Source organism: Echinops telfairi, unplaced genomic scaffold, assembly GCF_000313985.2.
Source record: "Echinops telfairi isolate 266 unplaced genomic scaffold, ASM31398v2 ScPeMD7_7468;HRSCAF=8506_0, whole genome shotgun sequence".
Taxonomy (NCBI): Eukaryota; Metazoa; Chordata; class Mammalia; order Afrosoricida; family Tenrecidae; genus Echinops; species Echinops telfairi.
Genome location: NW_022111369.1, coordinates 53,900,591 through 53,925,931, shown reverse-complemented (window position 1 = coordinate 53,925,931; position 25,341 = coordinate 53,900,591). Strand labels below are relative to the sequence as shown.

The window sequence follows — 25,341 nt, the reverse complement described above, 5'->3', positions numbered from 1 at the left end:
TACTTCATAACTATCATTTTGCTAGGGTCGCTCGACACCCCCCACCCCCAAGGGCTCGCAACCCCCAGGTTGAGAACCGCTGCCCTAGAGCAATGCTGTGAGGATGATTACATGCCCCAGGCCCATTGTGCAGCTGAGGATGATGATGGGGACCCAGGAGTGAAGTATTTGGCAAAGGCAGGCAGCCCCACTGTTGAGCTGGGACTCGAACCGGGGCTCTCCGATGCAGGACCAGGCAGTGCCAACTGTGTGGTAGACACTCTGACGCTGAGCTGTACAATCCGTGCCACGGCTATTGAATGTACCCGCTGTAGTGCAAAGGCAGCCGTACACAATATGTAAACAAATGGCTGTGGCCATCAAAACAGCCAACCCGCTGAATGTGGTCCCTTGGCCGCTCTAGTGGCATCGTGGTTACATGTTGGGCTGCTAATTGCAAGGTCAGCAGTTCAAAACCACCTGCTGCTCCTCAGGAGAAAATGAGGCCTTTTACTCCCGTGAAGAGTTACTGTCTGGAAACTCAGAGGGGACAGTTCTGCCCTGTCCTCTATACAGGGTCACCGTGAGTCGGAACCATCTCAAGGGCAGTGAGTTTGTTTGGGTTTTTTGTTTTGTTTTGTTTTGCTTTGCTTTTCAGTCTGGCTGAACAGCAACTCCACTCACTGCCATTCAACCCGTTCTCGGCAACCCTATAGGATAGTGGTTCTCGGCCTTCCTCATGCCGCGACCCTTTCATACAGTTCCTCATGTTGTGGTGACCTCCCAACCATAGAATTATTTTCCTTGTTACTTTAAACTGTAAGTTTGCTACTGTTATGAATCGGGTGACCCCTGTGAAAGGGTCGTTTGAGCCCCAAAGGGGTCTCGATCCACAGGTTAAGAACCTTTGCGTATAGGACGAGAGAACTGCCCCTGTGGGTTTCTGAGATTTGAACTATTTACAGGAATCAAATCGTCACCTTTTATCCAAAGAGCAGCTGGTAATTTTCAAACTGCTGACCTTGTGGTGGGCAGCCCGGTGTGTAACCCAGTGCATCACCAGGGCTACCCTTGCTGCTCTAAAGAAAGCCCATAATTTTAACTCCTCCTCACCCGAGGGGGCGTGGCAAACAAAAATCAATTGTCATGGAGAGTAGATAAATAGATATAAAACTGAAAATAGCAGAGGTGCCCTGTACACACGTAGCTATCTCTTAACACACCTGGCCTCACCCCCAATAGAGAATGGTAGCTATCTCTTAACACACCTGGCCTCACCCCCAAGTCGGGACAGGATAAAGGCAGCCGGTTGTTGTCATTAAAGCCCCTCTGCGGGCAGTGGGGATGCAGTCGGACAATTCTTTCCTTCCATGCTGGGGACCCAGGTTCAATTTCTGGCCCCACACACCCAAGTGCAGCCGACACCCATCTGTGGGGGGGCGGAGGGGGCGGGGATGCATGTTGCCGAGATGCCAGACAGATGGGGGTGGCATTTCCCAGACAACAATGGCATTAGGAAGAAATCTACTTGCCCTAAGTCAGTGGTTGAAATCTCTATGGTCCCCCAGGTCCGATCCCGGGCCTGGGGCAGGACCAGCTACTGTCCGGCTCCGTGACACCCTGCCAGAAGTTGCAAGTTCACAGAGGGCTGTGGCGCCCAGAGATCCTGCGGTGAGAGAATGGTGCACAGGGCAAGGCCCTGCGTGCTAGTGGTCCCCCATGGCTGCGCCTCCTTCGCCTTCACCTCTCCGGGACGGCCAGCTAGTCTTCTCGTCCTTGTTAGATTCCTCCGAGGTACAGGTCAAAGGAGCAGAGATACCGCGGAAAACTAGCAGTCCCTCCTCCTGCTGTTTTGTTTCCTAAATGATTTGTGTTTTGTGAGTTAGGTCGGGGAGGGGTTCTATCGCAGACCGCCAACTCTACATTCAACAGTTCAAAGTCTTCATCCACCCTGCCCCCCCTATTCCTTCCCACCCACTTGCCTGGTTTCTCTTTTCCCTCTCAAGGAAGTGGACCCTCCCTCCGCCTATTGTCCACACCTGCCAACCTCCTAGCCTGCCGCTTCATCCCCCCACCGTCTTGGAGACCTCCCAGGTCTGTGCCTTTTGGATGCCAGCCTTTGTCTTGGTTTTTATCCTGATAGCCGTGGGGCCATCGGCTCTCAGCCTTTGGGCTAAGATCGAGTGTCGTAGGGGGCTCACACACCAACTCGCCTTTTGTGGTTGGTTTATTTCACTCAGCATAATGTTCTCTGGGTCCAAAGAATATATATGCTGAACTTACAGATTTCTTTTCCCTGGCAATATTTTATCAGCCTGCTCTGTTAAGAAGCAAAATGATTGTTTAAAGGGAACGGGTAAGACCGATTCCTGGGAGGTATTTGCGTGCTGCCAGAAGCCCATAGAAAATCCCCCCACTCCGCCCCTTTGGGCCGAGGTTTTACCTCCCTTGTAGTTTAAAGTCAGTATCGATGGGAACGCACAGCAAAATGCTTCTGCGCTCTGTTGATAGAAATGCCTGAGAAAGTGGAGCCTCTTGGCTTTTTTTCGTCTGTATATCAAACACAGTAATTCATTGAAGGCTGTACTTTGCCATAACAGAATTGGTCCCAGCGTCAACAGAGTTGAAGATGCAGTGTAGATGTACTCATCTCCGATGAGCCAGAAATGGGCCCCAAAGCAAGAAGGCTAAGCCTATAGCCACAGGATTGAGTCCACCTCAGCAGTGACCCTATCAGACTGCGTAGAACTGCCCGTCGTGTTTCCAAGGCTGTACATCTTGACGGCAGACTGCTGCCTCTCTCTGCTGCAGAATGGCAGGTGGGCGGGAACTGCAGTCAGCAAGTGAGCTCTTAACCACAGCACCAGCAGGGCTCCACAGGTCTGACCTGATCAAAGACACAGCAGTCCTCACCACCAGAGCAGAGTGCCACCACAATCAATACAAGAGAGATTGAAGTTGTCTGGGATTTACCTGAATCCACAATCTGCACCCAGGGGAATAGCCAGCAGGAACTCAAATGAGGTCTACTGCATGGAGCAAACCAATCTGCACAGAAGATCGCTTCTTTAAAGTGTTAAAAGCAAAGACAGACAACACACTGGGGATGAGGTGCCCCAGCCAAGCTTGGTCTTTTCAGTCCCCTCGTATATATGTGAAGCCGGGACAAGGGATAAGGAGGGCTGAAGAAGAATGGGTGATGTCTTTGAGTTACGGGGCCTAGGAGTCTTAAATGTGCCACGGGACCGCCAGAAGACAAACAGAGCCGTCGTAGAAGAAACAGACAGTCAGAATGCTGCATAGAAGTGGGGACTGTGAGGCCTCATCGCAAATGCCTTTGCACATGCTATCAGGAGGGACCAGACGCTGGAGCAGGACACCTGCTTGCTAGAATAGAAGGCCAGTGAGGAAGCCCGTCAGCGAGGTGCACTGGAACAGTGGGCTTAAACATCCCGCCGACTGAGAGGATGGCGCAGGACCAGGGAGTGCGTTCGCTTTGTTGTGCAGAGGGTGGCCGGAGTCGATGGCACGCAACAGTCACAACAGAGCACCAGTACCCTACTGTCTCCACGGCCTTCCTTTAAAGTCGGGTTGAAAATAATGATTTTACCCGACCCAAATCATTTGATGCATCTCACGGTCAGGCCTTCAGATGCCATAAAGTTAGGTGGTGAAAAGGTGTCTTGGCTTCAGTCTTCAGATTATTGTCCGGGCCACCTCCGTGAAGAATGGGTCTCCTTTTACACGTCCAGAATCAGAGGGGACGGAGGTGCCTCTGTGCCAGCGTGCCAGCCTGCTGGTGGGAGTGTTCTTCTGTTTGCTCTCGTGGGTGGGGATAGCATGGCCCAGGGAGGTAAGATAAACTCTTAAGAAACTTCTTCCCGAAGTTAGTGTTGACTTTTCCTTCCTGACTTGTGGGAAAGTCTACACACACACACACACACCCCATGTTTTAGAACCATTAACATATATACTCGAATATAAGCCAACCCGAATATCAGCCGAGGCACCTAATTTTACCACAAAAAGTGTCCAGAAATGTGCTGAAAATCTCGGCTTATATGTGAGTATATACAGTAGGTGATTCTAAGTCCCTCTCTAAAAGCTTGCCTATTTACATAAATTAATTAATTAACCGTGGTCAGTGTGGTTTTTTTATGTGGCACGTGCCGGCCAGGCCAAGCACTTGTCTTTATTGCCATTTAAGCCCGGAGCCCGGGCTCTCAGGGAGGGGCTGTGAGAAGACCCGTTGGACTGAGGACACAGCTGGCCACAGAGCAGATTTTGTGAAAAGCCGAGTCGTGGTTTAAACTCGTGATTTGACCCCAAAGCTGTTGCTCTTCACCAGTGGCCTTTTTATGTTGGTGCTTTCTGGGTCAGGTCATATTTGCGAAGTGACAAATGCGTTAGGGTGTCAATAAGGGACATTAAACTAGATATTTAACTGCAAGCAGAAGACAGACTGGCCTGGTGGAGAAATACTGTGGTGGATTACATTCCGGTTACCGCAGAAGATGCCACAGAGCCCCGGTGGTGTAGGGGTGAAATGTCGGTCGCCAACCACAAAGTCGTCAGAGGTTGGACCCAGCCCGTGTGCTGCTGGAGAAAGGTGTGGCAGTCTGCCCCGTGAAGATGGACGGTTTTGGAAATTGTGAGGATGGCGCAGGACCACTGGTGCTTCCGTTCTGTTGTGCAGAGAGGGTCGCTACCCGTCGGAACGGACCCTCTCCCCTGTGGGGTCACCATGAGTCTCTGTAGGCCAGATGCAACGGGATTTTCCATGAGTGTGAAAGCCTCCCCCACCCCCTACATCTTCAAAATGCAGTTCGTCAGATGGTCAGCAAATAGTACGCATCCAGGGATTCCACGTGGCGTGTTCATCTCCCGTGTGCACACATGCACAGACGCACCCAGACGCTGGGAACTGAAGGTCACCTGGCCATCTAAATAGTTTTGAACTCGCCCCCTGTGGTGTTGTCGGGTACGTCGAGGTCTGCTGTTCAAAGCCACCAGCTGCTCCACAGGAGAAAGGCAAGGCTGTCCGCAGATTGACAGCACCGGAACCCGTGTGTGGTTCAGCGAGTCGGAGTGGACTCAGCCGTTTCTGATCCAAGGGAACTCAGAAACGTTTTAACCTATAACTTTTCTCGAATGCAACTGAAAATGGGGAAAAAAATCCAGGCTGATAGCTTTCACGCTGATCACTTTATTTCAAAGTCTGAGGAAACCTCAAAATTTTAGGGGGGAACATAGAGTGAAAAGATACTGGAATGTTTCTGTGAACTTTTCAGAGTGTGTATCTCTCTGCTTGTTTTATATATTCCAAGCTGTGAATAAATGATTTGTGCCCAGTAGATTGTTAACCATAGCTTTGTGTGTTTAAAGGTTCCTGCCTTCTGCAAAGACTAGTGTAGTCCTTCTCTCTCCCCTCACGCCCCTTGCTTATGTTTGTTTGTGTGTGTGGATGGCTGTATTGGGAGGGCCCTGCATCAGGGGATTTGGCTTCTCACAGGGGTGAGGGGACCTTTTGTATCCAATGCAACAAGTCTCTTCAGGCTCTTTCTGGAAGAATTCCTGCCTACTGAGATGGCCAAGGTTTAGGTGAGAAACAGGCCAAACCACATCACCAGTAGACTCCCACTGCCTTACCTAGGGTGAATGGAATCTAGGAGATTCTAGTACACTAATCTCCACCAGGACTCCCAAGCTTATCAAATGGAGCAGTTTAAAGCAGGCTGGGTTGACCTCTTGCCTGATTTCCTGCAAATGTTTGAGTCTTACAGCTGGTCCAAGATTCTCTCCTTACGTTCAGTTCGGATGGTTTACATTGCTGTCTGTTCTTGAGCGCTTGGTGCTATGTGATTTCATTTTACTCCTCACCGCCCTATGAGCAGAATCATTTTGGGACCAGCTATGGGGAAGCGTTATGGGGGTCAGTAACGGCAAGGTCGGCAGTTCAAAACCACCAACTTCTCTGAGGGAGAAAAGATGAGGCTTTCTACTTCCGCAAGGTTTACAGCCCCAGATTTAATCTCAAACCCACAGGGGTAGTGCTACTCTGTCCTATGGAGTTTCTTTAAGTCCGAATCGACTCGCTGGCAGGGACTTTGAATTTGTGGGTTATGGGGAAACCTTGGCTGCTAACCAGAAAGTAAGTTGTTCTAACTCACTAGGCTCTCAGCAGGAAGAAAGAGGGGACCCTCGGTTTCCGGAAAGATAGGGCATTCTGTTATGCAGGATCTCCATGAGTCAGAAAGGATTAGATGGCCGTGGTTTGCTCACAGATACAGTTTGGATTCTAAGGAAGACTGTCGGGTACCCACTGTGCCGTTGGTGGTGCCCCCCGGTTGCTGTCGACTCAGACCAACCCTGTGCACAGCCGAACCAAAACAGCCCGGGCCTGCGCCAGTCTCAAGTGTGGTGCTTGAGCCCAGTGTGATGGGCACGCTGTCCGTCCTTCTCATGGAGGGTCTTTCTCTGTCTTGGGGACCCTCTAATTTCCCAAGCATGATGTCCTTCAGGGACTGGTCCCCCGATAACATATCCAAAATCTGCGAGGCAAAATCTGAGCAACCTTGCTGCTAAAGAACATGCTGGCGATTTATGCTTTTGGAAAATGGTCTTTGAAATAAATATACCATTGTTCTTGCAAAATTCCCTCCGAAGATCTGTGTCAGTTCTGTCACCTAGGCCACTGTTTTCCGAGGGTCGATCCTTATTTGTTTCCAGCTCGGCCATGTGTTGTCACCAGTGATTATCAATACGTCTTGATGGCATGTTTTATTCATAGGTGCTTGAATTTGAATAATAGTTTTGTCAACTGGTTTTCCAGTTGGTGTCTGGACATTATTCTAGCCCTGGAAATGTATGATGAGTGTGACACCGTGCCTCTTCAGTCTTGTCATCCCTGCCTTAAGTGGTCAATGCCAGGTCACCTTAGCTAATGCATAGGGTGCTGGTCTAGTGGCAAGGTAGGTTAAGCACAAGACCTCTGATTGCAAGATGGGTGATTCAGACCCACCGATTGCATTGCAGGGCAAGGGTGAAGCGCTCTGCTCCTGTAAAGATTCAGCCTCAGAAACCACAAAGGGCACATGTACTCTCTCCGGAGATGGTCACTGTGAATCCGAATCAACTCAGTGCCAGTGAGTTTGGTTTGCGTTTGGTTAATGCATGGGACATCAATTTCTGTGGGTTCTGTTTTATTGTTGAGGACTTCCATTTTTTTCTAAATGCATACTTTACACATTCCTATTAACGGAGGTGTGCAGCGGTCTCTTCCAAGCTTGAGCTGTGCCACAGCAGCAAAAGGCAGTCCTAACCCTTGTCCTCGGGAGGCAGCTCTTTTCCAGCCGTGTCGTGAGTGTCTCATGTAAAAGATAGTTAGCATACTTGAACAGATGCAAGATACAGAGTATGATGTGTGTGTGTGTGTGTGTGTGTGTGTGTGTGTGTGTGTGTGTGTTTTCAGGTCTTAGCTGAAAATTTGTGGAGCTCTCTCCAAAGAACATGTAAGCAATAAGATGAACAATGTAAATGGCTAAATCTATAGCACAGGGGACACGAGTAAAATAAAATTATTGCCAAAATTAGGTGAAAATGGAAGTGTGATGTAATGGCCTATGAAAAACTGGACTCTTTATGAGAGCAGAAAGCCTCATCTTTCTCCCAGAGGAGCCAGTGGTTTTGAACTGATGCAGTTAGCAGCCCAATGTATAATCCACTATACCAGGGCTCATAAATGTCTTCTAGACTTAGTAAAATTAAAGCGAAAAATGTAACACCTAAACTCCTCACTGGCCAAAGAAAAAAGATCCAGTAGCTTGATTCATTGTGTCCTGATGATGAAAGCTTTGGGGCGGAGCGGCATTTTTCTTGTAAAAAAAATAATAAGTGATAGCTATTTGGAAATCTTTCTAAGAGTGATTTTCAGTTTGAAAGTGGTGATGGTTAGGATTATTGTGCCAACCTGGCCAATAAACAAGTGGGGTCAATAAGGTTGCAGTTTAATTGAAGGGCAAAGAGATAAATGGCTCAGCGAGCCTTGCCTTTCTGTCTTGTGCTCTCTCATGATCGGCCCAGTGTGCTAGTTCTCTGCCTCAACTTGCAAGCTACACTACCTGTGGGACACCCAACTCGTGGACCGTGTCACTATAGTTTGAGGTTCTCTGATACCTGCTTCGCCACACTGCTGGTGTATGTATCACTTGAGCTGGGGACTGTCGGACCCTGTCATCTGGCTGAACTTTGGTGACCAGCCCTGCTGTTTGCTGCCTGTGGCCGGACTGCTTGTATGCTCTACAGAAGACTCGTCTGTCTGCTTCCTTGACTTATACCAAGCAGTCCTTGTGAGTTGAAGGACAGCTAGTGTATTAACTGCCTCACGGAACTGAGTTGAACTGAGCCATTTGTACTGCTCTGTGGACTAATTAGCTGTTTATTTCTTATGTTGTATCTATCTATCTATATAGAATCATAAGTGTCCTGGTTTTGTTTCTCTAGAGAACCCTAACACAGAAAGCAAACAGAATTTTTGATGAAATGGAATTATTTGGAAATGGGAATGACTCTCATAGCCGGACACTGTATAAAATTGTATCTTCAAAGCACAATTACGAAAACTGAGTTAATTTCAGATTTCAAAGCAGAACATTCAGTAAGCTTCAGTCATTTGGACAGTAGTCAATGTTTTATTTAGTACGATGTATGAAACCTTGAGCTTTCTGTGGGCTCCTTTCCAGGTCACAGATAGAAAGCCCTGTTTGCTTGTACAAATGATCCTTGTAAGACTCTATCCTTCGCTTCTACTTGAAAAGGGGGCTGGATCTTCTTGTTCAAATCTGATAATGGAGCTAATGTATTGTTTTCAAATTTTACTAGCAGGAAAAAAATGACTGGATCTGTTTTTATATCAGTTTTTGCCATTTTGAAGAGCAAGAAAATAAAAAGAGGAAGACACATCAAACAGATGTTTTTTAAAGAACTGAGAAAGTTGGCCTCGAAAGGTGTCTTTTAAATGGAAATAACTGGTCTGAAGTTTTCACTAGACATTTACATGGGAAGGAAAAAAGAAATCACAATTCCTGGCATTTCTTGAGCATGGCAACATCCTAGGCTCAGTGCAAAGTGCTTTTGTTTGTCCCGTTGGCCCTCTGCCTACACACGTTCCACATCCACCAGTCCGACCAACCCCAACTGTGGTCCGAAAATTCTCATTTAGAAAAGGCTCCTGAAAGCCATGACAGTAGTCCCAACCATCCCTCCAAGGTGAAGAGGGAGCAAGGTGTTATTTACATAGCATGCATATTCCATTGGGCATTAGAAGTAATTGAGAAATGGCTTAAAGTATACAGGAAGCTATGTGTAAGCTATATGCAAATACTATGCCATCTTCTATAATGGACTCAAGCATTTGAAGATTTTGGTCCTGGAACCAGCCCCCTGCAGATACCACGGGGTGGCTTTCTTAATCCTCTCAACAACTCAAGGAGATTCATACCAGCATCGTTGCCCCCATTTTAGATTGGGGGAAACAGACACGGGGCAGCTAAGTACCCTGCTTTCGACGGCACAACTAGGTCGTGCTGGAGCTGTGATTCCCACAAAACCGTGCATTGTGACTCGAGTCCACAAGCTCGGCGCTAAACCCGCACAGCTTTTGTGTGTGTATTGTTAGGTGCTGTTGAATCAGTTCCAACGGGTACAGACCCTGTGTGCGACAGACCCCAACCACCTGGCCCTGTGCCAGCCTCACACCTGTTGTCACGCCCGTGAGCCCATCGTTGCACTCACTGGGCCAGGTCTTCCTCTTTTCACTGCCCTTCCACATCCCCAAGCATGATGCCCCTTTCCAGGGACTGGTCCCCGCCTCACATGTCCGAAGCACATGAGAGGAAGTCTGACCATCCCTGCTTCTTTATATTGAAGTGCACCAACCACAGGGACTGTGTTTGCCAGTATCCCTGTGGCCTGTGTATCTCAGATTTCTTTTGCATCGCTATGGTTTTGTTTTCCTTCAGATGTTCCATTTCACCTTAATTATCCTAGAAATTTTCTTTAGTAGGCTTGTACTCAAGTCCTCATGTAAAATATTTTTAAGTGAAAGCTGTCCTGGGTTCTGTGTTAAATGGTGACATCTTAATCACTTACAGTCATGAGGTTTGTTTTTTTTTTTTAAGTCATGAGGTTTTTAACCAAGAATTAAAAGAACCTTGAATGCGTATAAAAGGTGAGTGTAAATTTGCAAAACGCCTGGTTCCACCTTCACCCAGCCACCTACCTCACCACACAAAACCAAGAACACAACCTAAGGGGTGCGGGGTGAAGATGAACATTTAATTGTTATCTCGGCCCAAAGAATTTGGACAAGTTTCCTGTTGACATTTAAATTTTTTCCTTAATATTTACTTGACTTTATTTATAGCCTTGCCCCCTCAAAATGAAATCTATTCCACTCTTTTTAAAAGACCAGCCAAAACCTTTCATTAAAAAGCAGAGTGTATAAAGTAGTTCTTGCTGATAATGGTATGATTTGGAATCATTTCCAGAGAGTTCTGTGCCAGATGTGTGCAGGTAGAAGCCTTTAGGCCTGCACTGCCCACTCCATAGCTACCAGGCGTGTTGCTACTTAGATCCCTGTTGGATAAAAGTTTAAAAAAAAAAAAGTCCCTTGGCGTTCTAGACCACGTTTGAGGTGTTCAGTAGCCACAGTATTAGACAGCTCAGATGACCATTTCCATCATCACCAAAGACTGAAGGAACATGGAATCTGAAGCGGGATGCCTGAGAATCAAGCTCTAGAGTGGACTGATTCTTGTGGGAATGGTTTCACCTCTCCAAGCCCATGGGCAAATTGGGAACCACAATACTGTTTACCACAGGCCAAGGTTAGTTAAGATTGAGTGAGATAAACACAGATGCTGCTGGGTCCTCTGAAGTTTAAGAATGTGGTTTAGCCAAGAAGTTAAATGTTTCTCAAATCTCACTGCTTGGAGGCAATCTCCTCTGTGGGCTGATTCCAACTCTATGATAATCTTAGTGTTCATACCAAGAATTTTAACTGAACAAAATCATGAAAGCTAGACATACCAGCTCTTGAACCGGTTCCTACGCTACATCCTCCACAAGGTGTTGTCCCATATTTTCTTTATAGCTGTTGCCTTGGGTCGGCAAACTGGGGCTCATTTAGTACATCTAAGGGGCTCTGAAGTAAAACTGGGGGAAAAAATCTAAAGGATATTATTCAGATAATGGTGATTATGTTTGTAAAAATATATTCGTGGCTCTCAAATTTTTAAATTGTGAGGGATAGCATTAACACGACCATCTCAAGTTCGCTGACCTGCTAGAGCTGCCATTTGTGTGTGTGAGTGAATTGCTCTGATCTCAGCACATTGCCGAGTTTCTATTAAAAGTCGTCCCTACGTGCATTCTTCTAATGAAAAAGGCAGTCTTGAAAAAGAAAGACAAAGAAAGTGGTGCCTTTGCCCCAGAAATAAAGGGGGCCAGAAAGGCATTCATCCAAGTTCATGGTGCAGGAATGAAGGCGCCGGGTTCCCGTGGCTTGCAGCAGCTTCCCAGCTGCAGAGTGGTGACTGGCGAAGCGGAAGTACCGGCGCACCGATTTCCCCACCTCTTTCCGTCGGCGTCACGTCCAGTCAGTTTTTCCTGCAAAGCAAAGCGATTCTTTCGCAGCAGCTGCACTTGCAGAGCCGGCCTGCGCCGCATTTCTCCTTTCCACCCCGGGATGGCGCGTCGCCCGTGTGCCCCACCGCTCACCGCCGCCTTCCCTTCTGTCTCCCGCAGGTGTCCGCGAGCCCTGGATGCCTTTGACATTATGACCGCAGAGGACGCCGCAGCAGCCATGAGCGACTCGGCCGCCGTGTCCCCGGCCAAGGTGCCCGAGGGCGTGGCGGGTGCGCCCAACGAGGCGGCGCTGCTGGCGCTGATGGAGCGCACGGGCTACAGCATGGTGCAGGAGAACGGGCAGCGCAAGTACGGCGGCCCGCCGCCCGGCTGGGACGGGCCGCACCCGCAGCGCGGCTGCGAGGTCTTCGTGGGCAAGATCCCGCGCGACGTGTACGAGGACGAGCTGGTGCCCGTGTTCGAGACCGTGGGCCGCATCTACGAGCTGCGCCTCATGATGGACTTCGACGGCAAGAACCGCGGCTACGCCTTCGTCATGTACTGCCACAAGCACGAAGCCAAGCGCGCCGTGCGCGAGCTCAACAACTACGAGATCCGCCCGGGCCGCCTGCTCGGCGTGTGCTGCAGCGTGGACAACTGCCGGCTCTTCATCGGCGGCATCCCCAAGATGAAGAAGCGCGAGGAGATCCTGGAGGAGATCGCCAAGGTCACCGAGGGCGTGCTCGACGTGATCGTCTACGCCAGCGCGGCGGACAAGATGAAGAACCGCGGCTTCGCCTTCGTGGAGTACGAGAGCCACCGCGCTGCGGCCATGGCGCGCCGCAAGCTCATGCCGGGCCGCATCCAGCTCTGGGGCCACCAGATCGCCGTGGACTGGGCCGAGCCCGAGATCGACGTGGACGAGGACGTGATGGAGACGGTGAAGATCCTTTACGTGCGGAACCTGATGATCGAGACCACCGAGGACACCATCAAGAAGAGCTTCGGCCAATTCAACCCGGGCTGCGTGGAGCGCGTCAAGAAGATCCGCGACTACGCCTTCGTGCACTTCACCAGCCGCGAGGACGCCGTGCACGCCATGAACAACCTCAATGGCACCGAGCTGGAGGGCTCTTGCCTGGAGGTGACGCTGGCCAAGCCCGTGGACAAGGAGCAATACTCCCGCTACCAGAAGGCAGCCAAGGGCGGCGGCGGAGGCGGCGTGGCCGAGGCAGGGGTGCAGCCCCCCAGCTACGTGTACTCCTGCGATCCCTACGCGCTGGCCTACTACGGCTACCCTTACAACGCGCTCATCGGGCCCAACAGGGAGTACTTCGTGAAAGGTTAGTGGGGCCCTGGGCCAGCGAGGTTCTCCGAGGCAGGCGGCCCGAGGGATGTTACAGCATTGAGCTCATGCATTAAGCATGCCAAAGCCCCTCCCTTGGGCCCCTGGGCTCCCTCCAATGCCCACCTGTGAGGGGTGGCATTTAGAGAAATACTGAGCAGCGTCCTCCCTTGGGCCCCTGTGCGCCCTCCAATGCCCACCTGTGAAGGGTGGCATTTAGAGAAATAAATACTGAGCAGCGTACCTTTCTAAAGGCTGAGCGGTAAAATCCTCCAGGTATATGCAAACTCTTCTTGCCTCCCTTCACCACCCCTTCCTCCCTCTCCCCAGGACCTACCTGATTTGGGGCTAGCCTGCAAATCTCTTGGTACTTTTGATTATAAAACCTGCTTTGGAAAATTAAGTCTTTAAAATGTCGAAGGTGGAGGGCAATGTCTGTGGTTGTTTGGTGAGAAGAACAGTGGCTAGGGTAGGGTGATGGAGCCCTCGTGGCCTAGGGGGTTTGGAGTTGGGCCGCTGACCTCAAGTTGAGCAGTTCTAACCCACCAGCAGCTCCTCTGAAAAAAGAAGAGGCTTTCCACTCCCGAAAAGATGTACAGCCTCAGAAACCCACAAGGGACAGTTCTACTCTGCCCTCAGATGGCTAGGAGTCTAGGTGGGAGGATGTCCTGACAGGAAGGATCACAGTGGAAAGCAGCATACAGAGGTGCTGGGTTCTGCCTTTAGTCGTGTCCCTGTCACCTGGACGTGCTTCCTCCAGCATAAAATGCAGAAGGTGGAGTCACGGGTTCCCATCTAACTGCTGTAGTCTGAAATGTTTTCCTCTGCTGAAGTTAGAATTACAGCCACCCTCCCCCACCCCCCAAGGTCACCGTTCACACTGAGCGCATGAGGTCCCTTCCCCCCAGCTCCTGGGAGGTCAGTTGTAGCCCCTGCAACTTGGACTCAGGCAAACCACTAAAAAACTCCAGGAACCTTGAGTTGAGCTCTGCCTCCTGTACTGTCACTGTGGGTCGCTCATCATTTTTTGTGTTGTTATTATAAGCAGGCAGCATAAGAGGCCGAGGGCGAGGTGCAGCTGGCAACAGAGCCCCAGGGCCCAGGGGTTCTTACCTCGGGGGATATTCTGCTGGCCGTGGTATCTATAGCCGATATCATGAAGGGAAAGGAAAGCAGCAAGAAAAAGGATATGAGCTCGTACCAAATTTGGAGCTCTCTGCCGTCAATCCCGTTGCCATTAAGCCTGGTGCAGGTCAGTATAAACCAGAAGGAGGGTGCATCTGTCCAGCCTCAACCCCCCACCTTCTCTCTGCAGCCAGTCCAAGCCTTCCTTGGGCACGTGGGTTCCTCTTGCCATGGGCTTTCAGAGACTAGACAGTAAAGGGGCACCACCTGGACGGTCCACCTGGAACTTAAGGAGGATTGGTCCAGTTCGAACGATGCGGATGTCAAGCTTTCTAGGAGTTTACCTAGTGAGCCACCCTTTGTCAGGTTTGCTCCTCTGTGACTGAGTTAGGCAAGGTTGATGGGGGTTGGGGGATTGAAGAATAGACAGTTTTCCTTGTTGATACTGTAGAACAGATTCTGACACATAGTGACAGAGTTGACCTGCCCCCACAGACTTCGAAGTTGTAATCTTTTAAGGGAGCAGATCGCCAGGTGTTTCTCCTTGGCTTTGAACCTTAGCAGCGAGCATGCAACCACTTGCCCCACCAAGGCTCCTCAGCCTTTCCTTACTTGGGCCTGCTTCTAACTCATGTATCTTCTTGCCCTTTGTGCAGTGTTGGGAAAGGAGCAGATCACATGAGTTGTGATATTAGCCAGTGAAAAGGCTTGGGAGTGAGGTAGTGGAGGGATCGTGATTTCTGTTGCAGGGCTGCAGATACGGGATTGAAGCTGTGGGCCCTTCTACCACCTGGCCACCGCAATTAGTTTCCTATGTCGTGGGTGCCCATGTAAATCAGGAAATGTGCCAGGAATAGAACTGAGCTCCACGAATGGGTCCAGCACAGACTGGGTACACACACACACACACACTCACATGTACGTCTGAGCACACAGACCAGTGGGTCAGTGGGTAGTTGGAGTTACAGACCTCCACCCATCTTCCTGGTTGCCCCAACGATAGATTGAAGAGCTTTCTGAACCAACTCTCGCCTCAAAGCTCAGCTAGCCTGCTCTTCTTCTGGTTGAGGGGTACACACTTCTTTGGCTAGAATAGACGCCCTGGTGATGGAGTGGTTAAGACTTGGGCTGCTAATCACAAGGTTGGCAGTTCAAAACCACTGGCCAGAAAGGTGAGGCTTTCCATGCTCATAAAGAGTTAGTCTCAAAAGGTGTTCCAACTCCAGAATGCAAACTCGCTGTCATCGGGTCCAGTCCGACTCATAGAAACGAGGCAGAGACCCTGCCACTTGGAGCACAGGTTTGCATTGGCCTCCTAAGGCTCGTAGGCACCGTCTTACTGCCACTTCCTTGAAGAAGAATCCAGCAAAAATATTTCCTCCCTCTGGAATTCTTTCTGTTAAAGTGACTCCATAAACTGGCTTTTCAGTATCAGCGCCTCTGGCAGTCTAAGCAATGGGAATGTGATTCCTGCCTTTTTGTAAATCCAGTCGGGAGATGGGAGTCGGGAGTCGTAACTTTGATTTGCTGGGAAAGACTCCGATTGGCAAATTGCTACGGCTTAAGGTTTAACTAGAGGAAAAACAATACTATTGGACAATCTTTAGCCAGGTGAAGTCCTGCCCTGGGGCCTTGAGGGAGAAATTCCAATGGGCAGGTAGCCAGAACCATCCAGAGTTTACTTAGTACCACCCTCTATAGCTAAAGTCCCTAACACCACCACTCTTGGCAGGTAGTTCTAATCACCCAGAACATCCGACCAGGATCTATTAGGAGAAGACAGCAGGACATGTCATGAAGTGTGTACAGCACAAAACCCATGGGATTTCTTGTAGGAAGGCCAGCAGAAGCTTTAGTTGCGATTTTTTATTGAATGGCTGCTCCGTGTTTATAGTCATTTGTCTCTTAGCTTAGATCAAGTCTGTTGTGATTAGGTGAGCGCTGCCCGCAGTTTGGAGAGAACGTAACTGGAAGAATTTGGGGGGGTCTACATTTCATCTTCTTGCTTCTCTGTTCAACACAAGCACTAGACTGCAAATGCCCCCCAATCCGGGAGACTATCATCTTTTTTTCCCTGCTCTTTCTCTCTACCATACATTGACTTTGACTTTGACTTTGAATGACTGCTATCTGCTCCAATCTCGGGTTGAAATCGATCCTCTGGACATTCCTCTTGGAGACATCTTTGAATTGGCAACTCCGCCCCCAAACCTCTCCCACCGCTTCCCTGGTAAACATAGGCATCAGGAAATTGGGCACTTTTTCATTTTCAATGCTGTATTTTGTACCAGTAAGTTTGAAATCTGGCCTGGAGGTGGGGAGAAAAGCTGGAAGGTATACACAAACCTCCATCCTTCTCATTGAGGCACCTTCAGCAGCACCTGTTTCTGCAAAAGGGGCTGAAAGAGAAAATGCAACCCGGTGGAGTGGGGGGACTCAGGGAGAAGAGGCGGGCTCGCTGTCCTACTTATGGACCCTCATGCCCCTGACCAGACTTAAAAATTAGCCTGTTGTACTTGGTCAAACATTTGATTAATCCGCCCCTAACATGATGGCTAATGAGCTCTGGTGAAGTGATGGTTACCCTTTGGGCTGCTAACCACAAGGTCTGCGGTTTGAAAGCCCCGGCCGAGGAGCTGTCTACACCCATAAAGAAAGAGTAGTTGCAGCCTCAGGAACTCACAGGGACGGTTGCACCCTGTTCCAGGCCACTCGAGTCAGCATCTGCTCGATGGCAGTGAGCTTTGGTTTTTAATGCGATGGCTGGAACTGCATCTATTTGGTGAGGCACATGATATTAGCGGATATTGATGATTCTGCAGGCCTTACACAGATCTCTGGTGGCCGACCACAGGATCAGCAGTTCAAAGTCCCCCGGCGTTCCGCAGGAAAAAAGATGGGGCTTTCTACTCCCAGAAAAAGTGATAGTCGCAGAAACTCACGGGGACAGTTCTACCCTGTCCTATAGGGCTGCTACGAGTCAGCATCGACTGGATGACAGCGAGTTTGGTTTGGGTTTTAAGACATGATCCAAGGGCCAGTCATTCCCCAGCCCTGTTCCAGGACACCTTACCCCACCCCCCTCTCATGCTGCTCTAATGGGTGACTCCACACCCAGGTGGTTCCTCTTAAAAATCAGAGCAAGTTCCCATGCTCCCTCTCCTCCAAGCCTGCTGTGGGTAGCACCCGGTTACGAGGCTTGTACACGCAGTATTTAATTACGTGGAGAGGCGATGGCCTTGGTCGCTGGCTGACCTGGTTTTGTTTGGCTGTGTTCCCTCTCGCTGCTCTCCCAGTGGCCATCCCTGCCATCGGAGCCCAGTATTCGATGTTCCAGGCCGCTCCTGCGCCAAAAATGATGGAGGATGGCAAAATCCATACCATGGAGCACATGATCAGCCCAATCGCCGTGCAGCCCGACCCAGCGGCTGCCGCCGCTGCTGCTGCTGCCGCCGCCGCTGCCGCTGTCATTCCTACTGTGTCAACGCCACCACCTTTCCAGGTAAGGCTCCTGCCACCTCCCGTGGCACCGTTGATGTATGAGGTGCATCCTCTGCTTGGCCTAGTCACTAAGCGTTCAGCAACGTGTGTGTGCCCAGAGGTCGGCAAGAACTGAAGTGTGTTGGGCTTTTTAAAACAATAAGAGCACGACAGAAGAGCGAGAACATCTTCAATATTGCCACTACCTTAGGACCCCTGTGATGCAATGGCTTACGCATTGGGTTGCTAACCCCAAGGTCAGCAGTTTGAAACCACAAGTTGCTCCTTCGGGGAAAGGCATGGCTTCCGACTCCCAGAAAGAGTTCCTGTCTCCAAAACCTACAGGGACAGTATGGATATACCCTGACCTATAGGGTCGCTATGAGTGAGAAACGACTCCAAGCAGTGAGTTTGTTTTTTCAATTTTTTAGTCACTGTGTTAAAGTGGGGGAGTAATATGCAAAAACAGCATGTAGGTGTTCACAGTGTTGTGATATTATACCCACCTTTTAAAAATAGATAACTACTGGATCATAGTCAGGAACCTTCGTGGCACAGTGGGTTCCCCCAAGGCCAGGGGTTCAAACCCACTAACTGCTCCCTGGGAGGAAGATGAGGCAGTTTGTGCCCATGAAGACTGACAGTTTCCGAGATGCTGCAGAGCAGTCCTACTCTGTCCTATAGGGCCGCCAGGAGTTGGAATAGAGTCTGCCACGATAGGGGACCTAGGCGGTATCAGTGGTTTGTACTCAGTTTAACTGGAAGACGAGTAGTTCAGACCCACCCAATGGCACCTTGGAAGAAAAGCCCGACAGTCTACCTCCATACATTACAGCCAGAAAAACCCTACGGAGTTCTCCTGTGTGGCACATAGAGTCGCAAGAATCGTACTGTATGAGCCGAGTTTTTCAGCACATTTTAAATGCAGTTTTTGTGGTAAAATTAGGTGCCTCGGCTGATATTCGGGCCAGCTTATATTGGAGTATATATGGTAATTGACTAGATGGTGGTGACGGTGTTTTCATTGATTCTTCTCATCGTTCAAGGTCCATGTACAAAGCCCAGGGATATAATTTACTCTTCCAGTTACATCTCCACCTCTTAGACACATCGTTAGTTGTGTGTGTACATGGAGGCTTAAACATTTGGTGGGAAAAAATCCATTATCTTTTAATCCCATTTTGAAGCAAGCTATCCATCTCTTCCCAAGCTAGGCTTACCATTATATTATGGCTCCCTTCCCGTTCTTGCTCATCACCTTCTGTTCATCTGCAGTTCTCCAGTCCCAGCTTGTCCTCGGAATCTCTCGTCCCCTGAGACGGGCATCCTCGCTCCTGTACTTCTCATCACCTCTGTGATTGGCACCTGGTCCTTCTCCTATGCTCACCCCCTGGTTCAACCGAAGCTCCTGCACATCCAGGCCCCTCCTTTATATCTGCCTATGTCCTCAGTGCATAGGAGTCGAAACCCAAGCCAAACTAACCCCCTTGTTGAGTTGATTTCCCATCATACTGACCCCACGGGACAGATGAGAGCTGCCCCGTACAGTTTCCAAGGCTGAAGATCATCATGGATGCTGACCACTGGGGGGTTCAAACCACCAACCTTGTAGTGAGCAGCTGAGCACCTCATCTTTGCACATGCGGGCTCCTTGGCCATGGTAGAGAGAGGTTCAAGCAGCACCTGGTTTTATCTGCCTGATTTTTGTCTCTTGAGTGGTATTGTAATTAGGATAGAGCATAGAGCTTAGGACAGTCATTTATTAGTAGTAGTTGCATGTCCCTGGTACGATAGTAGGGGTACAGTGTCTTTTTTACTTAGTATTTATACTTCTAAAGTCATATGGGTAGGTTAAGGCAACTAACTAGAGCACCCAGAACTCTTTTATGTTTTTGTATCTGTTTTATCTTCCACCTGCCCCAGGCAGTTTATGTGCACAGGCAACCTGAGCACAGGTAGTGGGCTGTAGCATGTGAGAAAGGTTCTTTCAGAGACCACCATCCTGCGATTTCCTCCCTGTGTGTCATCAGACACCTGTATCATAATGTCCCACACTTGCATATGTTCCTATGCTTGGAGGGGTCTTTGAGTAGCACCAACAATTTGTCTTTATCTGTTAGCCAAGACCCCTGGTGGCATAATGATCATGGGTTGGGCTGCTAACCGCAAGATCAGCAGTTCTTCCCCCCACTCCATGGGAACAAGACTAGACTTTCGATCCTATAAAGAGTCTCAAAGCTCATAGGGGCAGTACTGCCCTGTCCAATAGGGTGCCATGATTTGGCATCGACTTGATGGTTGTGAGTTTGGTTTTTTGATGAACCTGAAGGTTGACAGCTCAGATCTACCTGGCAGTGCCACAGAAGGGGGGCCTGGTGGTCTACTTTTGTAAACAGTCAAGAAAACTCCATGGAGTAGTTCTGCGTTGTAGCACGCCGGGCTGCCGTGAGTTGGAATCATCTCAAAGGCGGGAAAAGGTTGCCTATGTCTTCTGTCTTCCAGCTTCTCCTCCTGGCTGTCCCAGCTGCCGATGCGCTCTGTGATGCATAGTGTTGTAGGAAACGCAGTACCAGGCTTCCATTCCTTAGGAGCTGTGTCACCCTCTGCCACCGCTGTACCTGTGTGACCCTCTCCATAGCCTCGTGGTACTGCCCTCACTGGTGGTTCGGCCGATTCAGTAATATCATCGAAGCAAGTGTCTGTCAGACAGTAAGCTCTCAGTTATGAGTAGTCCTGTCATTGTTATTTTGATTACAGTTAGACAGTAGTCTTTAGGCCAGTGTTCCCCAAAGCGAGTGATGCTGCCCCCTGGGGGGTGGGGCACAATGACAATGCCAGGGTGGGGTGTAGCTAGCTGCAGAAGCAGATACCTACACTTTATCCTGGATTATGGGCTATAGTACAAAAGTTTCACACTGCCAGGGGGCCACTGAATAATTTTTTTTCTCCTGATAAGGGCGCGGAAGGCCAAGTAAGTTTGGGAACCTATGCTATAATCTTCATTGAAGCAGGTACTCTTCTTTGTCCCTGGGAGTGGCTGGTGATTTTGAACTGTTAACCTTGTTACCAGCAATCCCACCACTTAGTTAACAGCTCCAAGAGGGCTCATTCAAGTCCTGGAAGAATGAATTATTTCCATCTGGATTCTCTCTCCATTTAGATATACTGAGCTGTGTATTTTGAAGCTTCATTTACTCTAGAATCTTCTGTGGCATGCAAGGCGCACCAGATAGTGTGTTACATGTATGTCATTGACCGAAAATACCCTGTGCCGCAAAGCAGCTCGCTGAACTTGCTTCTCGGCAGACACGGGAAACGCCGAACCACCATAGTCTTCCCGCCCCTGCTCATGTTTGTTCTGAAGACAGAACCTTGAGTGTGGGGGAAGGGAGGAAGCGGCACGGATTTCCACAGAGCTCCTGGCGGCCACCCGAGCATTATGCCACTTCTCCATCCTCTGCTCTTCTTGTCCTCTGAAACCCCGCTCTCATGCCCCCACGCGTGGGACCCTCTTTCTGGCCCAGCAAGCGAGTGGGTTCCTTCTATGACTTTCCGCAGTGACTCGTGTATCGGGCCTTTACTCCATCAGGAGCGCTGGAGGCAGAGTGAGTTAGACACTGCACTCTACCCTCGGGAGAAAGACGAGATTCTCTGCCCCCATCAAGATTTACAGCCTCAGAAACCCACGGAGGCAGCTCGACCCTGCCTACTTGGGTCGCTCTGGGTCGGAATGAACTCCGTGACAATGGGTGTTTGGGCCTTTAAAAACTTAACAGTGGAGATGGTTTGAACAGTCACACGGGTCCCCACCCAAAAACAAAAAAAAGTATGTTATTAGCAAGCGCCTCACAGCACTGCCCCTCTCAGTTGTTAGGTGCCATCCAGTCACATGCGACCCATAGCAACCCTAGGCACTACAGAACAGGAGCCTGCACCAGCCTGCGCCATCTCACAATTGTTCCTCGGCGTGAGCCCATTGTTGGAGCCGCCGTGTTAATCCATTTCATCGAGGATTCCTCTCTCCACTGGTCCTTCTCCAAGATTGGTCTCTCCTGACGACATGTCCAGAGTACGTGAGACAAAGTCTCCCCTTCCTTGCCTCTGAGGAACACTGGCCATACTGGTGCCGCTAAGTTAGCACTGCCCACTTGGCTCCCCCCCACCCCCCCCACTTTGAAGCAGGTCCTGGTTCCTGCCATGACCTGTGTGTTGAGGGACTGTGTCCATCCCTGTGAGATCCACAGAGCAGTAGGTTCTCGAGCAGAATGCCGGGGAGAAGATTCCAGAGCTTGTCAGTGCTCCCTCGGTCCCAGTCCTCACCTTCATCAAGGGGCCTTATCATTGGATTCAACTAAGTTGAATGTCTTGAAGATAACAATTTCTCACAACCCTTTACTGCGTTGGGGACCTCGGGTCCTTGGTCAAACCCTCCCCTTCCATGCAGACCCTCAGGTCCGGCTCCTAGCCAGCACACCTCTCATGCAGCCATGTTCATGGTGGCTTGCAGTTCGCTCTGATGCCGAACAGGTTTTGGCATAGCCCCCAGGCCCAGGGCTGGGCTGCCAAGAACAGGCTGGCCACCCACTTACAAAACACAAGCCAGTGGGGAAAGCCCCACGCCTTATAGCAGTCTGATCCGAGGCTGTCCTGAAGCAGCCGCCGACGGCACAGCCGGCTGCCTGCTCGCCCATCAGAAGCCGGTGTTTGTGCTGTTAGCGCCGTACCTTGTGGAAGGATGGTTAATGTGCCTGATGAACATGCATTCACTAAGGAACCTTCATCTCTCTCTTTCTCGCTTCAGGGCCGCCCCATAACTCCAGTGTACACGGTGGCCCCAAACGTCCAGAGAATTCCCACGGCCGGGATCTACGGTGCCAGTTATGTCCCATTTGCTGCTGCCCCGGCCACAGCCACCATCGCCACACTACAGAAGAACGCGGCGGCCACCGCGGCCGTCTACGGAGGCTACGCGGGCTACATACCTCAGGCTTTTCCCGCTGCTGCGATTCAGGTTCCCATTCACGACGTCTACCAGACATACTGAGCCTGGTGCCCAGGGCGAGGACAAGCCACCACTGAAGGAATGCTTTACTATTTATGAAGAAAGATAGAAGAGCCTGCTGGATCAGCACGCCGCCGAAACCTGCTGAAAGTGAAGAATGTGATCAGATGTCCTACTGAGATAGATGTTTTATATACATGAAGTTTTTGCTTTTTTCTTTTTGGTTTTTGTTTTTAAAGACCGTTTGAAAAGTAGCAGGCCTGTGTTCATACATTTCTAAGAGACTTGCGTGGTTTGTGCCTTAAATACCATCTCTTTAAAAAAAAAGTTTGTAGACTGTAGTAGGTTTATATAGAAGTTTGCTATTGTTTCGAGGATATATTTTCAGTATGAAGGTTATTTTCTTAAACTTCTGCACTCCAGAGATTTCTATTTTGTAGTACCTTGGATAATATATCAACTTTATATGAAAAAGCACACTTGAGGAGCTAGGGAACTACTCTTGCGAAATACATTCCATATTTAAAGATGTAAACCAATAGTGCTTTAAAACAACTACATAGAGAGTTATTTTAAAAGTTATACTGGAAAGTGCAATTTTGAAAAGGAGTCTGAAACTGCATTTCTGCTGGCATTAAGGGTGGATGGGGGTAACCACTGGGCACTGGTTGTTCACAGTGGTTCTTTTTGTTTTAAAAAACGTCAACACTCAATCTCTCCTTACGTCAAGATGGGAAGAAAAAGACTTGTCAGATCCTCTGAGTTCAAACACTGGAAGACCCTTGCCTGCCACCACTCCCCTGGGCCCCCTGCTGTTTGTCCTTGCAGCTTGTCCTCCGTCACCCCTTGAGCCAACTCTGATGTTTGACAAGCCTAGGAAGGTTGAAATAGTCTGATAACAGAAAAAAAGCGATGACTTTGATACTTATTCCTGGGGTTTTGGTTGGGGTGTTGCGGGTTTTTGTTTCATTTTGTTTCGGGTTTTTGTTTCATTGTGTTTTTCGGTTAGCGAGGAATTCTCTGCTACGTGTGCTGCTGTCAATAGCAGCGTGCGTGTAAGCACAGGGCTTGACTAGCTGCCACCTGACGACTCTGCTAAGCTATTTCATGGTCTGATAGGAGGAGACTTTGCCTATATGTTGTTTCTAAAATATGAGTTGTAGGGACAGTGAATGTATGTTGTATTCAAGATCTCCCCCCAGAAAAAAGACTTGTTGGCAGAACCAGAACGTTGGGCTGATAGTTGCCTAAGCAGTTATGTCTCTGGGCCTTCCTGCTGCTGGCAACATTATGTCTCTCTGAGCCGGGCTGGTCTCTGTTGATGTGCACCTGACAGGTGTGCCGCCCAAAGGGAGGAGGTGAAGGGTCGTTTGTAAATACCTTTCCCATGCTGCATTTTTTGTTTTTCTGTTAAGGGCGTTCAAAGCCTGTAGTTCAACACAAATATCATGAAACCATTTTCTTTGCTGTCTTTTTTTTTTAAAGATTAAAAAAAAGCTTTGTTTTATTAGGAAGTCAATGTGCAGCAGTGTGTCGAAGCCTGTTTTAGAGGCTTGTGTTCAGCGACGTGAACGTAAAATACAGTAACACGTTAAAAGTGGCCATCTACTTTCAGAAACGCAACCTCTTTTTGTTTATTTTAAAGGCTCTGTCAAGGAAATGAGTTGTGCAGTAGGCAGTGACTACAACTGTGTTTGATGTCTGAGATCACCCGTCTTTTTGTTTTGGGAGGGCTGATGGCTGCAATTCTTATTTGTGGATCACTAAGAGGGTCATGCCCTTAGCCAATATTTTAGTTTTGTTTTACAATTTAAATTAAGAGATACCCAAATGTCTTACCACTCCCACCCCGCCCGCCCATCTTGGGGTGGGATAAATTTTTATATATATATATATAAGTATATATATAAGCAATATTTATGTAACTGTTTTATAAGATGTATTGAGTGCCTTTAAACATTCCTTGCCCTCATTCTTCAACGTAAAGCAATCACGTGCTATGTCTCCAGGCGCTGCCTCTACGCTCAGCTGAGTTGGAATGAGTCACCCAACAGAATGCATGCAGACCCGCCCTCCCAGGGGGCTGACCACAGACACGAGAGCCCAGCCCGCTCTGCTTACTGTATTTTACATGTGCTTGTCAACTCTTTGCCAAAAAAAAAAGGAGAAATAGGTGGGGGTGGGGGGTGACTCAGAAGTAACATGGCATCTACCTTAGAGACAAACGATGTCGGGGACATAGCCAGTTACGTGTCGATCGGTGAGCCTCCCACTTGGTTCTGCCTGCTCCTATTGATTCAGGACCATTTCACATACACACTACGGAGGTAAGTTCATAACTTGAAATGTGAACCTTTGTTTTTTTTTAGGGTTAAGAACAAACTTTAAATCAAGACAAGTTGTCGTGTTCTGTTTTCCAACAAGCTCATAGTTCTTATCTTTTACATGCTTTGTGTTGGAAGAGCTTTTACGTTCATTTTGGCCTTGCCTCCATCTACAGCGCATTCTTAGGATGTAGTCAATAAAGCATTCTTTAAAGCATTCGCGAGGCCTCGTTTTTGTCCTCCTTTGGGTTTGGGTGGATGTTTACAGGGCATATTTCTTGTGAAGCCCATTAAGTGTCTTTGAGGTGGCTTGCAGCCCCTCCGGAACAACGCCCTCCCCCTCCCTCCCTGGGCTCCTTTCCATCCGTTCTGCTTCCTGCTCTGTACTCATGTGGTTGGTCGCACCAAGAAGTCCAGTGCTCCCTGCTGTCTGCCTAGTGTTTGGCTGAATGGTGATCTCA

The 25,341-nt window shown here is 49.2% G+C and overlaps 1 protein-coding gene across 9 annotated transcripts in view; it reads left to right on the top strand.

The window, feature by feature from the left end:
- Positions 1 to 25,099, top strand: part of RBM47 (RNA binding motif protein 47) — a 176,937-nt gene extending 151,838 nt beyond the window's left edge. For 8 of the 9 annotated variants that reach the window (XM_045284170.1, XM_045284169.1, XM_045284171.1 and 5 more), the window contains 4 exons: positions 11,785 to 12,947; positions 13,995 to 14,201; positions 17,371 to 17,576; positions 22,356 to 25,099. In XM_045284170.1, coding sequence (XP_045140105.1) covers positions 11,816 to 12,947; positions 13,995 to 14,201; positions 17,371 to 17,576; positions 22,356 to 22,598 — 1,788 coding nt within the window. In that variant the 5' untranslated portion in view covers positions 11,785 to 11,815 and the 3' untranslated portion in view covers positions 22,599 to 25,099. The remainder of the gene's footprint in view (positions 1 to 11,784; positions 12,948 to 13,994; positions 14,202 to 17,370; positions 17,577 to 22,355) is intronic. The other variant, XM_045284175.1, reaches the window with a different exon arrangement.
- The last annotated feature ends 242 nt before the right edge of the window (positions 25,100 to 25,341 follow it).